A 15967-nucleotide genomic window follows, 5' to 3' on the forward strand; every position below is an offset into this window, starting at 1 on the left:
CTTGGATTCTTTCTTTCTGTCCAGTTCACTGTATCTCAAGCCCTGAGGAATCAGGTACTTGTTCATGATGGTATTAGAAGCAGATGTCTCTGAACTGTTGGTAAATTCATTCATTCAGACTTTTGAAAAAAAGTTTTGTTACTTGGTTCTTTACATTTTCAGTGTATAAAACCACTGAACTAATTGGTCCAAAACTCGTTACTCCTTGCATTTTATTTTTAGGATAGCACAGCTAAAACAAACCGATCTCTCTACCTCAGAAATTAAAATGGTTAATATTCAAATGTTGTGAAAAGTTTGTCCAAATCAATACCCAACAGATAAACTGAATAAGGACTTGAACTGACAGTTAATATGAAAGGTAATAAATAGTAAACAAACGTGAAAAAATGTGCATCTTCACCCAGCATTCAGAGCAGGGTGGTGTGTATCACTGATCTTTTGAAAGCTCCTACTCTTTGTTGCAGTAGTCCCACTTCTAGAAATTTATCCTATGAAAAGAACTAAAATGTAGGAAAAAAAAAGTTTATGCACAGTGGAGTTTATTTTAGGTTTTGGGAAGGCAAAAAAGCAGAATCAACCCATAGCAATAGGGGTGTGCCTCAGTATATTATCAATTCATAGAATACTATGCAGCCATAGCAGTTATAACTTGGAAGACTACAATACCCTCAAATATACAGCCTTGTATATTATGCGAAAAAGGCAGAATACCCTCTTGAATGTATACAAGGAGTAGGACGATGTCATAATATATATACTCATGGACAAGGATTAGAAAGAATATACAAAAATGCTTGGTGTTCTGGGATTATTAATACTTTATTTTTCTTTGAAAAATTTCTTTTACTGTTTGTTACAATTAATAAAAATCAGACGAAAAAAATCTGGAAGAAAGTTAAGGAGTAAATGAACCAGAAGACAGTTCTCAGCAGTTCTTTCCATGCTGTTGCTGCTCATGAATCTAATGACTAATATGCTATTTGCTGGTAATCTGTTCAGGTTTTTCCAAACTCTGTGGTCCTTTATGAATCTTAAGTCACTTTCAATGCTAACCATTTTACTTGTAAAATAATCTACCTGTTGATTAGTAAAAATAAGGACTGAGCAAAGTGTATACTGAAAATACTTTCACTAGTGGGAATTTGGGAATTCTATTTTAATGTATTCGTAGGTTCTGAAGATTAAGACACGCACATCTTTTTTTAATTTATTTATTTTTATTTATTTATTATTTTTGGCTGTGTTGGGTCTTCGTTGCTGTGCGTGGGCTTTCTCTAGTTGCGGCAAGTGGGGGCTACTCTTTGTTGCGGTGCGGTGGCTTCTCTTGTTGCGGAGCACAGGCCCTAGAGCACGGGGGCATCAGTAGATGCAGTGCATGGGCTCAGTAGTTGTGGCTCGTGGGCTCTAGAGCGCAGGCTCAGTAGCGCACGGGCTTATTTGCTCCGGGGCATGTGGGATCTTCCCGGACCAGGGCTCGAATCCGTGTCCCTTGCATTGGCAGGCAGATTCTCAACCACTGGGCCACCAGGGAAGCCCGGAAATTCTATTTTAAAGGGACACGCGTGAATTTTTCATAATATTCTTAGGAGCCCAAAAGGAAGCCAGGTCTTAGTGTTTTTTTGTCAAAATTTAGGCACAGAACATTTGGGTTGAGCTGGGAAGATAACTCAGTTGCCTTCCTTGTTCTGTGCAGGTTCCCTTGGGTATACCATTTGGGAAATAGTGGTGTGGCCTTTCGCTAGGCTATTAAATGTTTCTTTTTTTTCACTGCAATTCCAAATACCAGTTACTTTGATTCTAAATACTGGTCCTTTGCTTTTTCACTTAGCTGAGAAAAAAGTCTACTTCTAGGCTTTCTACCATGGATTCGTAGTGGAATCCAGTGCTTTGGAGCAGTGTATTGTAATGATCTAGAACCTATACTATAGGTAATACTTAGGGAATATTCCACCACTATAAGATATGGTGGTTCATGTGACGTTTTCCCCCAGGACCCGGGAGGTGAGGCTGGTGAGGAATCTGTGGATGACGGCACCAGTCGAATTAATGAACAAACCAGTTTTGCTGTAAACAAACTACGAGAACTAAATGAGAAACTTGACTATAAGAGGCAAGCTCTAAATTCTATTCAAAATGCACCAAAACCTGACAAGAAGGTAACTCTTCTGCTTTCAAGGTTGTCTTTAAAAGTTTCCATTTTTCTAATTTGATAAATAGTAGTTTTCAGTTTATGTTGAGAAGTGTTTCTTTAAAAAGAATTTCAACTCTAAGATCCATTGGCTTTTTTTTGTTTTTTGTTTTTGTTTTTGCTTCTAGTATAGAATTAGCAAAGCATTTGTCTTTTATCTATTATGATTTGGGGTTCTTTCCCATCCTCAGCTGTAACTCTGTGTCTTTTGTCCGACTTGCCTACAGTGCCTTTGGGGAAGGGGCTGAGCTTCCCCTTGTGCCACAGTTGTTTCTGGAAGTGAGTTAACTCTGCAAGGACAGTCTTAATTTTTTTTCTTTTGAACACTGCAAGTACAACTTAGAGCACCTCACAGAATTATGCAAGAAATACATTGTTTCGCTAGAAACCAACAGAATTTGAAAGTTTAAAAAATGTAAACAGCATCTCACTGTGGTATTCCTCACACCCAAGGGGTGGTGTGGCTTTCTGCTTTGTGTTCATGCCTCTTTGGTGGAAAAAGGAGGCTTCCCTAATGTAGGGAGGAATGGCTGGCACGCCTTGCTTCCCCAAAGTGATCTCCTCTGGCCCTTTTCGAATGTGCGTTCAGAAGCCTGAGCGATGAGTAAGTGCAGGAGGCTGTGCTGGTCACCATGAAGAATCAGTGAAACAGAGTCTAACACCTGCCCTTGGGGAGCAAATGTGCTGACTGTGGAACCAAACATTACAGCCCTTACTGATGATAAAATGCAGGATGTGCTTCCTGCAGGCTTTCTGAGGAGGGTCCTTGTGGGCTGCATGTTTAGGAGAGTTGAACATGCAGCCATGAGGCAAAGTTGAGGCAAAGCTGCTGTCCTCAAACTACAGAGTTGCATAACCTTATAGGTTTTCTCATTAAAAGAGATCCAAGGAGACGGTGAGCACAGAATTTTTTAAAAATTATTTATTTTTTAAAATTGTAGCCAAGTATACATAACATAAAATTTACCTTGTGTACAGTTCACTGGCATTAAGTATGTTCACATTGTTATATAACCAGCACCATCCATCTCCCGAATTCCTTTTCATCTTGCAAAACTGAAACTCTATACCCAGTAAACAGTAATTCCCCATCCCTTACCCCCAGTCCCTGGCAACCACCATTCTCCCTTTGCCTCTTATGAATTTAACTACTCTAAGTACCTCCTGTGAGTAGAATCATTCAGTGTTTGTCCTTTTGTGACTGGTTTGTTTCCCTTAGCATAACGTACTCAAGATTCATCCATATGGTAGCATGTGTCAGAATTTCATTCCTTTTTAAGGCTAATATTCAATTGCATGTATATACAACATTTTGTTTATTCATTTATCCATTGATGGACACTTGGTTTGCTTCCACATTTTGGCTATGGTAAGAAATGCTGCCTTGAACATGGATGTACAAATATCTCAAGACCCTGCTTTCACTTCTTTGGGGTATTGCTGGGTCATATGGTAGTTCTGTTTTAATTGTTTAGGAATCTCTGTATTGTTTTCCATAGTGACTGCACCGTTTTACCTTCTGACCAGCAGCACATAAGGGTTCCAGTTTCCCAGTATCCTTACTGGCACTTGTTACTTTCTGGGGGTTTTTTTTTTTTTTTTTTTTGTGGTATGCGGGCCTCTCACTGTTGCGGCCTCTCCCGTTGCGGAGCACAGGCTCTGGACGCGCAGGCTGAGCCTGCGTGCTCCGCAGCATGTGGGATCTTCCCGGACCATGGCATGAACCCGTGTCCCCTGCATCGGCAGGCGGACTCTAAACCACTGTGCCACCAGGGAAGCCCACTTTCTGTTTTTTGATAGCATTTGTTCTAATGGGTGTGAGGTGGTATCTCATTGTGGTTTTGATTTGCATTTCCCTAATGATTAGTAATGTTGAGCATCTTTTTATGTGCTTTTTGGCTATTTGTTTTCTCTGGAGAAATGTCTATTCAAGTACGTTGCCCATTTTTGAATCAGGTTGTTTTTTGTTGTTGAGTTTTAGGAGTTCTCTATATATTCTGGATATCAGCCCCCTATCAAATAAGTGATTTGCAAATATTTTCTCCCATTCTGTGAGCTGCCTTTTTACTGTGTTGATAGTGTTCTTTGCACAAAAGTTTTAAAAATTTATGCAGTCCATTTGGCCTGTATTTTCTCTTGTTGCCTGTACCTTTGGTGTCATAGCCAAGAACTCATTGCCAATCCCGTGTCATGAAACTCCTCCATATTTTCTTCTGAGAATTTAATAGTTTTAGCCTTACGAGTAGGTCTTTGATCTATTTTGAGTTAACCTTTGTATATGGTATTATGTAAGGGCCCAACTCCATTGTTTTGCATGTGGTGATGATCCAGTTTTCTCAACACCATTTGTGGAAAAGACTGTCCTTTCCCACTTATGGTCTTGGCACCCTTGTTGAAAATCATTTGATCATATATGCAAAGGTTTATTTCTTGGCTGTCTATTGTATTCCATTGGTATATGTCTGTCTTTATGCCAATGGCATACTGTTTTGATTAGTGTAGCTTTGCAGTAAATTTTGAAATCAGGAAGTGTAAGTCCTTCAACTTTGTGGTTCTTCTTCAAGATTGTTTTGGCTATTCAGTTTCCCTTGAGATTCCACATGAATTTTAGGATGGATTTTTCTATTTGTGCAAAAACATCATTGGAATTTTGATAGAGATTGTGTTGAAACTGTGGATTGCTTAGGGTAGCATTGAGTCTTAGCAATATTTAGTCTTCCAGTCCATGAACATGGGATGTCTTTCCATTTACTTATGTCTCCTTTAATTTCTTTCATCAGTGTTCTGTAGTTTTCATCATAGAAGTCTTTCACCTCCTTGCTTAAGTTCATTCCTAAGTATTTTATTATTTTTATGCTATTGTAAATGGAATTGTTTTCTTAATTTCCTTTTTGAATTGTTCATTGCTGGTGTATAGAAACACAGCTGATTTTTGTGTGTTGATTTTGTATCCTGCTACTTTGCTGAATTGCATAGCATTTTAGATGGTTTCATGACTCCCAGGATGTTTTTCCTGTGGCAGATTGTTTCTAAGTTGAAGGAGGAAATAATTCTAATAGAGAAAGAACGCACAGAACTTCAGCTGCACATGGCAAGAACAGATTGGTGGTGTGAGAACCTTGGTATGTGGAAAGCCTCCATCACCAGTGGAGAGGTAGGTTTGTCTGCTTTTCTTCCCAGTTTATTAGGTATTTATTTCCAAAGTTTAAGTTTGACTTTATCAGACAAGATTTTGTTCCAAATAATTAAGGTTGGGAATAGAAAACTTATATTCATTCTTCTAGACTGCATTGGTCTTGCCTTCCTCACCCCGTATTTTCACTCTGGTTCATGACTGGGAGCTGTTACTGGGTTGCCTGGTGTAGATCTGATCTCCCTCCACTTCAGACAGAAAGTTGTCCTTGTTCATTGGAATCATAAGCAACTTTCAGATAGGAACAATTAATGTCCTTGAATTACCAATTTACTTTTCCACTGAGGGTTGAAATAAAATGGAAAGCACTGCTGGAAATTTGGAGATGAAGAATTTTAAATGTGTTTCTGATTGATCCGTCCTGCTGACTTCAGTGGCTCAAATGTCAATAGCTCTCAGATCTTTAATAATGAATATGTTTTCCCTTGAAGTAGAAAATATTTTGCTATTCTCTGAGGGATATGGGACAATAGTTTTCAGAATACACTGTATCCCTTTTCTTTTGTCTGTAAAAATAATTTCATTTAAAGGAAAGATATTTGTATGCATTTACATTGTTAGTGTTGACAACTCCTTCCTTCCCACCTGCCCGACTGTCGAAACCTGGAGATGAAGGTCAGGTCCAGAGCACCTAGAGATGATGTTACTAAGTGAAGTAAGTCAGACAGAGAAAGACAAATATCATAATGATGTCAGTCATATGTAGAATCTAATTTTAAAAAATGATATAAATTAACTTATTTACAAAAGAAACAGACTCACAGATTTCTAAAAGAAACTTATGGTTACCGAAGGGGAAACATGGCGATGGGGCAGAGATAAAATAGGAGTTTGGGATGAACACACACACACTACTATATGTAAGATACATAACCAACAAAGACCTACTGTATAGCACAGGGAACTCTACTCAATATTCTGTGACAATCTATATGGGAAAACAGTCTGAAAAAGAATGAATATATGTATATGTATAACTTTGCTGTACATCTGAAACTAACACAACATTGTAAATCAACTCTCCTCCAATAAAATTAATTTTAAAAAAAAGAGAAAGTCCGGTCCACCGTATAGCACACAAATGACAAGATCCTGAGTAAGTCATTGTGACTGTTTGGCCCCATCATTGCCTCAAATGGTTGGTCAAATACTCAGCTCCTGAGACTTGCAAGGGCCCACCTGCCCAACTTATGTGTCCATCCCTGCTTTTCCCGTCAACTCAGTGGCCTGACACTCTTACCGGGGGAAGGGCTTAGAATTCACAGTCTTAAATTCCCTTCTAGTTTAGGCAGCAACACCACGCATGTTCTCCAGGAGCCAGCCTGACAGCACACGTGTTGCGTGAGAGCTTACCAAGTGCCCTTAGTGTGTCTTTGGTGCTTGTTGAGCCTCCCTTTCAGGTGAGCTGCAGGGCCAGATACCTTTCTTGAGGGGAGGGGAGGGCAGTGGGGAGGAAAGGTTGCACAGAGCCTGGAATACCGTGTACAAACGCTTGGTCACCGCAGATGGAGTTGCCTCTGGGATGGACATCTAGGAAGGGGGGAGCTCAGGGGATGTGATGTCAAAAGGTAACAGGAGGCCCTTGGAGGGCAGAGAACACACATTCTGTCACCTTCTCACCTTTGCGTAGAGCTGCCTCTGACATTTCACAGTTTATTATAACTATCTTCCAAAGGCAAATACTGAGGGAGGGAGGAGAGGAGGAAAAACCCTCACGAGGCCCTTTGCCCTGGTGATCAGCTATCGCTCAGGGGCTTGCCGCGACCTTGGTTCCCAAAAAGATAACGGAAATGGACCCAGAGGGGTCACCTGACTGCCGAGAGTTCACGAAGCAGCCCCGTGTGCGAACCTGTGGAGGATGTGTTTGCCTCGTGCCAGCCTCCCTGGAGCTCTGAGAGGGCTGAGCCGCCGTGAGCTGTGTGCTCGCCTCCACCCCCCGTCCTCACAGGGGCACGGTGATCCTACCTGGTGGGGCTCAGCCGGTGCTAGGCAAGTTCGCTGTCTCCTTCCCTTGCCTTTCTGTTGATTCTTCGTCTCTAATTTCGGTTCATGACACTAATTCAAGCTTAGATTCAATGTATTTCCTTTTTGTTTCTTCTCTCATCCATTTACATGAAGAGCAATGGTGGCTATTCTGAATTATGACAGGGTGTGTGTGTAAGTGTTTAAGAATTACCTTAAGTTGGGAGGTAGGGGAAATTAGGTCTCCCAATGTGAAATTTCTCGAAAATGGAAATCACAGCTTGTGGAATCCTGTATTAAACTGGGGAAACCCTCATCCTTCTCTGAGAGAGGTTTTGGTCTCTCACACCTGTTCGCTTCCTGTTAATTTGCTTTTTCAAGGAAACCCAGTTAGGATGTTAAGTCTGCTATGTTAGTTTTCTTTTGCTGCACAACAAATTACCGCACATTTCATGGCTCAAAACATCACCCATTTATTAGCTCACAGTTGTGTAGGTTGAAAGTCCAGCGCTGTCTGACTGTGTTCTCTGCATCGTAAGGCTGAAATCAGGTTGTTGGCCAGACTGAGTTCTTGTCTGGAGAATCTGGGGAAAATCCACTTCCAGGTCCATTCAGGTCATTGGCAGGATTCAGTTCCTGGTGGTTGTGGGACTGAGGACTCTGTTCTTTTGCCGTCAGCACGATGTTGCTCTCAGTTCCTGGCAGCACTCCCAGACCCTTTCCGCATGGCCCTCTCCATCTTTACAGTGGCACATGTCAGACTTTTCTCGTGCTTCCTCTGATTCCTCTTCTGCTACTCGCCAGAGAAATCCCTCTGCTTTGAAAGGGCCCACATGGTTAGGATTAGGCCCTAGTTTAAGGTTGCTTGTCCATGTGGCATGCCCTAACTGCCAGAATAGAACCCATCATTTTCAAGTCCTGGGGACTGTGTGGGGCATACATGCCAGGGAGAGGGAGATCCTGGGGGACACTTAAACATCTTGCCTACCGTATCGCTCACTGTGCTTTTCGTTGCTGTTGTGTTCGTCTTGTTTTTTCCAAGGTTACAGAAGAGAATGGTGAACAAATGCCCTGTTACTTTGTCATGGTAAGCTTACAAGAAGTTGGAGGAGTTGAAACTAAGAACTGGACAGTCCCCAGAAGGCTCAGTGAGTTTCAGAATTTACACCGGAAACTTAGTGAGGTATGAATTCTTGTGAACACAGATTTAGAATAACTGAAGAAGAGATTTAAGAGCTCATTTCAATTTTTACACACAAAGAAACGGCTTCATCTTTCTCCTTTGCTGTTGATACTGGCAAAGTGGCATTTTCAGCTTGACGTTTAGAAATTTACTTGAAGATCAACCATCTAGTCTAGTCTAAATCCTTCAGGATAGATAATTGTCTGACCTCCGTTGTATCCCCCAGAACCCCAGAGCTGGAGGAGAGCTGGGGAGCATCGATGGCCATTGGTTTCAGAGCTGCCAGTTGTGACCCACTGCAGGTAGTGAGATCAGTTCTGGGTTGCAGCAATAGAAAGAGGATAGAATATATTGCATTTCATCACATAAAGGAATTGCATCAGTAGAGTGCGGTGGTTGAGAGCACAGACTCTGCAGCCAGGCTGCTCGAGTTTGGATCCAGTTTTGATCCTCGCTTTACTATTTACCAGCTCTGTGACCTGGACCTGTCACTCTCTCTCTTTATACCTCTTTTTATTAATATCTGTATTCTACTGATACTAATAGTGCCTTACTTACCTATCTCACAGAGCTGTTGTAAGAATGAAGGGAATAAGCGTGTACAGAGCATTTAGAAGAACGTGCTGCACATAGTAAACATTATTTGTTTTTATTAGTAGTAGTTACAGTAGTAGTAGTAATGAGCACTGTTTCATGGTACTTTTGCTTCGGTTTTATGGGTGTGTATATTATAAGTATGGGTGTGTATATTGCATAGATGGATGTGTGTATGTCTGGGTGTGTGTATTGTATGTCTGGGTGTGTATACGTTTGGGTATGTGTACTGTTATGTCTAGGTGTGTGTACTATATAATATATGGATGCATGTATCTGCATGTGCATTGTGGGTTGCAATGTGGTATGTATTTCCTACTGTGGATTTTAGTTTAAAATGTTTGAAAGCTACTAATCTAGGTCAGTTCTTTTATTTGATAGATGAGGGAACGTGATCCCAGAGAGTTTAACTGACTCGTAGTAGGATGTATACATAACGGCCAAAGCAGGACTAGAATCCAGGTTGTCTTAGTTTCCATTCACGATTTTCCCATTTTTCTCAGGAGTTGCATCTTCTCTAACTCTCCATCTACTGGAGCTAATTGCCCTTTACCCCAGCAATTAAAGTGTTCTTCAGTTGTTTCTACCTTCATTTAAGTCCATTTTTCTCTTGCTCAGAATGAACTGATGCTGGTAAAACCCTACGGTCACCTCTCAGACCCTTCTTTTGCAAAGGAAATATGTCTGTTTCCTTTCACCTTTTCTTCTAGGGTGATTTTTTAAAAACACTTTTAATCAGTAATTTCTATCAAGAACAATTGCTCTGAAGCGTTAGAGGAAACAAGCCTTATAAAATTTCACGTCTGTCCTTTTGTCTCATTATATTTCTTCCTCTGTGGCCTGATTCCTGGGTTCTTCTCTCACCTTTGGCATTTCGTATTGTGTGAGTTTTTTTCTTTTCTTACTTACTTTCTTTTTTTTGGAGTTTTCATTTTTTGAAAGAACTCTTCCTGTTGACAGCTGTGATAGGTCCCTGTCGGGGCTGCTGTGACCCTGAAAACAGTAGGAGGGAAGGCCGTTGCAGGCACTCTGTGCTCACTTACTTTTCAGCACCAGTGATCTAGTCAGCATATTCCAGTGGCCCCAGTGCCTTAGTGAAGAGGCAGCGTCTGGAGCATTTGGAACCCACTGTCCTCCCGGCGTCTGAGGGGCAGGCTGCAGAGTCCTGCGGGCACTGAGGCCAGACTTGATGGCCAGATGGATGTGGGTTTCAGCCCCGATCCTCAGTTGTCCCATATGTAAAGTAGGGGTGACTCAGAGCCGTTACACACACCCAGCCTCTAGCACAGTGCCTGGCAAAATGCAGGATTTAATCCACAGAGGGAAGTTTATTATCTGTTAACATACTTTATTATTATTAATATATTTACATTCTGCAGTTTGCCCTTGAAAGGCAGTGATAAAGCTACAACCTGAGTTATTCTTTCTCTCCATGGTCTTCTTTTGTCAACCCTGATAACTTTTTACAGAGATGTTGTAAACAGAGCACATTCTAAGAGAAAAGTTCTTGCTGGGAGCCACGTGTCCGTACCCCACACACTGTGCTCTGTGCCTGTGGTGCAGACCCACCTTCCCAGCCCAGCTCCACAATTTCCAGCTTCCAGGCGTTTGTAAGTCCAGGGACAGGCGTTAGCTTTTTTCGTCACATGTCCTGTTCCTCCGGATTCCTTGAGCCTGGTTAGAACAGGGAGGTTTTCAAGGTCTTCAGTCTCAGAGGAACCTAGTATAGGAAGAGGATACTCGGTTTGTTCTTATTAAAAATCTAAAATTTTTTTAAAGATTTAAATGTAATTTCAATATACTAACATTTAATTTTTTTCCCTCACAGTGTTTCCCTTCTTTAAAAAAAGTCCAGTTGCCTTCTCTTAGCAAGCTGCCTTTCAAATCTGTAGATCAAAAGTTTATGGAAAAGTCAAAGAATCAATTAAATAAGTTTTTACAGGTAAGCAAACTTTCTGGATATGGGAGGAAAATTAGTTATTTGGGGGTTATTGGGGGTTGAACCGTCATCATTCTCAGAGTTTGCCTGTTTGCTTCCTGTTCTCACAGGTCAGGACAGATCCTCAAAATATCTTTGGTTTTGGGTTCTGGGGTTTGTTTGTTTTTTGGTGATATATGTATGTATATATGTGTATATATATGTATACTCTACAGACAGAAAATGCAGATACCATGTGTACGGCTTTCTCCAGTTTCACAAACTGGACACACCCTCATAACTAGCACCTAGTCCCAGACACAGAGTGTCACCAGTCCCGCCAGTGTCACCGCAGGTGACCGTGGTCCCGACTCACGACCATGCGCTTACAGCTGGTTTTGAACTTCACATGAGTGGAGTCACAGGGCGTGGACCCCCTTCACTCAGGATCGTGGGCCTGAGGTCCTCCCATAGGGCTATTTCAGTTGCAGACCGTTCTTTGATTTCATTCTTGTTCTCGTTTTCATTGTTGAATGGGCTTCTCCTGGCGTGAAACCCCTGCAGTCTGTTCGTGCTCTTGTTGATGGGCGTTGGGAGAGTTTCCAGGTGGAGGCTATTAATAAGCTGTCAGTGCTTGTCTTTCGGTGAATAGCTGCTGGGGAATCCCTAGGCATTTGGGGTTTTCAGTTTTTGTGAGTGGTCGTAGCGGTTTGTACACTCTCACCAGCGGCATGCAGGCTTCTGTTCACTCCACACTGGACGGTTTCTTTTGTGAAGTTAAAGTTGTGTCTGCTTTTCAGTCGTGTTGCCTGTCTTTTCCATATCGCTTTGCAGGAGTTTCGTGTGTGTTTTGGATGTGCATCTCTTGTCAGAGCAGATGTGCTGTGGCTATCTTCTTTCTGTGGGTTGCCTTTTCAGTCTCTTAATGAGCATAAGTTCTCAATTTTAATTTAGTCCAATTTATCCATTTTTTTTCCTTTTGTGGTGAATGTCTTTTGTGCTTGTGGAGAAATCCTTGCCTACTGCAAGGTTCTAAAGGTAGTTTCCTTATTTCCTCTAAACGCATAACTGGTTTCTTTCACTCTATCTTTAGAACATAAGACCGAACAAAGGTATACTGTCTCCAGTAGCAAACCACTATTTATTTTTTCCTTAGGTGGGGCCTCTGTATTCAGGGTCTTGTTAAGTTGCTCACACCACAGCCCCCAAAGCCCGTATAGTTCTCGGGGGGCATGGACCTTTGCCTTGTGAAACACTTTTTGCCAGTGCAGTAGTAGCTAGAAGTCCTGAGACTTAATAATGGATGTTGCCAAATTCTTAGTAAAGGTTATGTTATATTCAGTTGGACCAGGGTGTGAATCATAGTTAAAGTAGGTACATTTTAGCCGGAGTTCCCTTGCAAGTGTTCCTAACTATTTTTCTCTCATATATTCATCTCTCTCTAAATATATATGTATTTTTTATAAATATATAAATCTGTGTGTGTGTGTGTATATATATATATATGTATATGTATATATTTCCCTCAGGAAATAAAATAATTGCACCTTTGAAAAACTTTCCGAGTTTAATTATGGCAGAACTGGGATAGAGAATCATTAATGTTTAAATGCTATTACAGGAGAGAATTTAAAACTGAAATATTACCATCTCGTTGCTGATTCAGAACGTCTAGGAAATATTAAACCCACTCAAGCATTGTACCTGATTAAATTGTTCAGATGAACTAAAGGTCTTGTTTGTGAAACGAATATGTATTATTCAAAATCGAAGCTTGTGAAGCCCCACGTGTGTAGCTCTGGGATCTTGCAGCTGATGCTTCCGTTTCCTTCCAGCCTCTGCTGTTGGGGGAGGGAGGGTCTCGGGTTGTCTGGCGCTTCCAGCCCTTCAGCTGCCTTTCCAGTTGTGCTGCAGAGACCGGGGTGCCCCCTGCACTTTTGGGGATGCAGGGAGGGGTCACTTGTGCCCCTGTTGGGTTGCTGGTGATGGAAATGGGTTAGTGATTCCTGCCCTGGTGCCAAGAGAAGCATGTGCTCTGTGCTGCCAGTAGGTGGCGTGGGTGAGGCTGGGGGCGGGGACCATCTGCCTGAAGAGGTGGAAGGGGCATCTCAAGGGGCCATTTGTCTTTTGATCAAGAGGATTGTAAGTCAGAAAGTAATGGTTTAAATTGCTTTTCATTTCCTCAAAGACTTCACGTGAAAGTGCTCACTATTTAATAACTTTAGGTAGATTACACAGCAAACTGAAGTTTCAAAATATCATCCCACCAGCTGCAGACAGGAAAAGCAAGATGCAAAAGGTTTAGTCTGAAAGGCAGATATTATTAGGTCCACAGGACCTTCCAGAAAAGAGGATTCCATTGAGTGTGTGTTTGTGTGAGTATTTATATATGACACATGGTTCCCTTCGAGGTATAGTGATAATAGATAGTAATCCAGCCAGTCGTCCCTCACACACAGGCAGCTTACTCTAGCCGTCCCCGCAGTAGTGCGGCACCCACTTCTGGGTGTGCACGTGCTGTTCGCTCTTCCTGGAATGTTTTACTCTCCTCATCTCACACTGACTAGTCCTCTTAGAGACTCCACCTGTGTAGGACAACGTGCTCTAAGCCTTTGGGGGGAAGGAGTGGGAATTAGGATTATATTCTCAGCTTGAAGATGTGATAATATCCCCATTACACCTTGCCCCATAGACATAATCTTTGAGAACATTTCTAAGTTCTCATACATGTTCAATTTGGTTACTTTCCCTCATGATAGTATATAACTTAGTCCAAAGACTTGTCATCCTTAATGATTTCCTTAGTTACGTTGATTGCATTATTTGAGACTTAGCATTGGTTATCATTTGCTACTATTTGATAAAAGAGTGCTGGAGTGGAGATTAGCTAAAGGAAATCAAGGTGGAGGGAGGCTGTCTCACTCCTAACCCACCCTCACGTGCAGCTGAGCATCTAATGCTCTACAAAAGGAATAAAGGCTCGGGGGCCTGCCTGGGAAGGCAGTAGTGACCCCAACTGCCTGTCCCCTAAATCTCCTTCCCCACGTCTGAGGCAGAACCTCCCTCTTCAGGCCAGTCTTCCGCAGGACACAGGAAGCTGACGACCACTGGAATGCGGTGGGGGGGTGCCCGGGACCCCCGTCCCCAGTGTGGCACTATTGGGCTGCTCGGAGGTGCTTTTCTAGGGAGGGTCACAGGGTTTATCAGATTTCAAGCTTCGTCTGAGCAAACATAATGTGAACGTCATGGACCAACTCCTCTGGGACCAGAATGTAGCCTGTTCTCCCAGCAGAGAGGGTTCTGCCATCAGAACCCCAGTGTTCCAGCCCCCCAGGGAGTTACATCATCCATGGGGCAGGATTTCTCATTGGTTCATTTATTCCTAAACCCTGTATCTGTGAGCACCAGACATGTGCGCGTTCTTGTGGTCACATTGTTAATTTTCCTGTCTTATCAGCAGTACTTGCTTCGTACGTCGACTTGATGCACGTTCTCCTTTCCTTTCTCCTAAGGCCAGAGAACTTGAGCACATTTCCAGTTTATGGGCCAATAAAAAGTTATAAAATTATGTAAACATACGCTGCCTGGGGAAGGTGGAGCACAGGGACAGAAAACTACTGGCTGCCAGGCAGTTACCACCACGTGACAACCCAAAGCTCTTTTTTCAGCTCATGTACAAAGTCCGCACGCACGTAGCCATGAAAGGGTTGGGTGGGATCCTTGTGTAGTGTGCGGAAAACACCTATGACTTTTGAAGGCGGCAGCCCCCGGACCCGCAGGCAGTTTGCACAGTGAGACTTCACGTCGCCCTGAGCACGAGCAGGGCGCTCCAGTTAACCCACAGAGTGCAGTTTGCCATCAAGCTCGGTGAGAACTCATCTAATATATTTTATTTCAGGAGGAAAGGGAAGTGGTTTTAGGTTCAGAATTACGATGAAAGTAAATTTCCCGGGACAGTCAACTCTGCCTTCACTCCTCGTGGCTCCCAGCTCACAGACGAACCACGCAGGAGGCATTAATCCTCTTTCTCCCACAGAATCTGCTTTCAGATGAAAGACTGTGTCAGAGTGAAGCACTTTATGCCTTTTTGAGCCCTTCTCCTGACTACCTCAAGGTTATTGACGTGCAGGGGAAAAAGTCCACGTTTTCATTATCCTCATTTCTGGAAAGACTCCCTCGCGACTTCTTCTCCCATCAGGAGGTGAGCTGTCTGAAGGTTGTACGTTTTTGAAGCATATTTAAGCACACGTCTTCTGGAGGCTGTTTGATGTGGCAGGTGTTTGTGGAAGGCCTGCTACAGATGGGGAGGAAGCAAATACCTTGAGTCACCATTGCTGTCATATTTGGGGACAGGGTTGATAACAAGGTAGGTGAGTGGCATGTGGATGGAGGTTCTGTGGGAGGCCCTCTGCGGAAGGTGGCCTGGCCGGCGCCCAGGACGGGGGCCGGCACCGCAGAGGGCTTGGAGCTAACGTTGAGGTTCAGGAGCAGAGGGTGCGTGTGCGGAACAGTCAGCAGGTCTTTGGGCCGAGGGGAGGCTTCGGGAGCGTGCGCTGAAGGAAATGAGGCCGAGGGTAGGAGGAGGGGCAAGGCCGCCGCGCTGAGGAGTTTAGGTTTTATCTGAGGGAATGGAAAGCCGTGTCACGTCCTGAAGCACGATGCACCTCGCAGTGATGCGGGTGGGTGAAGGAGTGAATAGACAGGCTGCAGACATTTGCCATCTCATGCCTGGCCCTCGGGCTTCCCTCCAGGGGCCCCTGACTTGGCTGAGGCCTGCGGCCCCTCGTTTGGCTCTCCAACAAGCTGCACGAGACCATCTCCGAAATGTGGCGTCTCCTTAGTTCAATGCCAGACGCCACCGCCTCTTCACCAGAATTGGTTTAACGAGCTTGGACAGAGGGAAGTAACCGTGGAAAGGAGCATCTG

At 43.1% G+C, this 15967-nt stretch overlaps 1 protein-coding gene across 4 annotated transcripts in view; it reads left to right on the plus strand.

Moving 5' to 3' along the window:
* The window catches only part of SNX25 (sorting nexin 25), a 116520-nt gene that overhangs the window by 91150 nt on the left and 9403 nt on the right, over positions 1-15967 (plus strand). For 3 of the 4 annotated variants that reach the window (XM_060291525.2, XM_060291524.2, XM_060291522.2), the window contains exons 10-14: positions 1995-2159; positions 5214-5345; positions 8389-8529; positions 10952-11065; positions 15078-15242. In XM_060291525.2, the coding sequence (XP_060147508.1) occupies positions 1995-2159; positions 5214-5345; positions 8389-8529; positions 10952-11065; positions 15078-15242 (717 nt within the window). The remainder of the gene's footprint in view (positions 1-1994; positions 2160-5213; positions 5346-8388; positions 8530-10951; positions 11066-15077; positions 15243-15967) is intronic. The other variant, XM_060291523.2, reaches the window with a different exon arrangement.

Source organism: Globicephala melas, chromosome 21 (genome assembly GCF_963455315.2).
Source record: "Globicephala melas chromosome 21, mGloMel1.2, whole genome shotgun sequence".
Lineage (NCBI taxonomy): Eukaryota > Metazoa > Chordata > Mammalia > Artiodactyla > Delphinidae > Globicephala > Globicephala melas.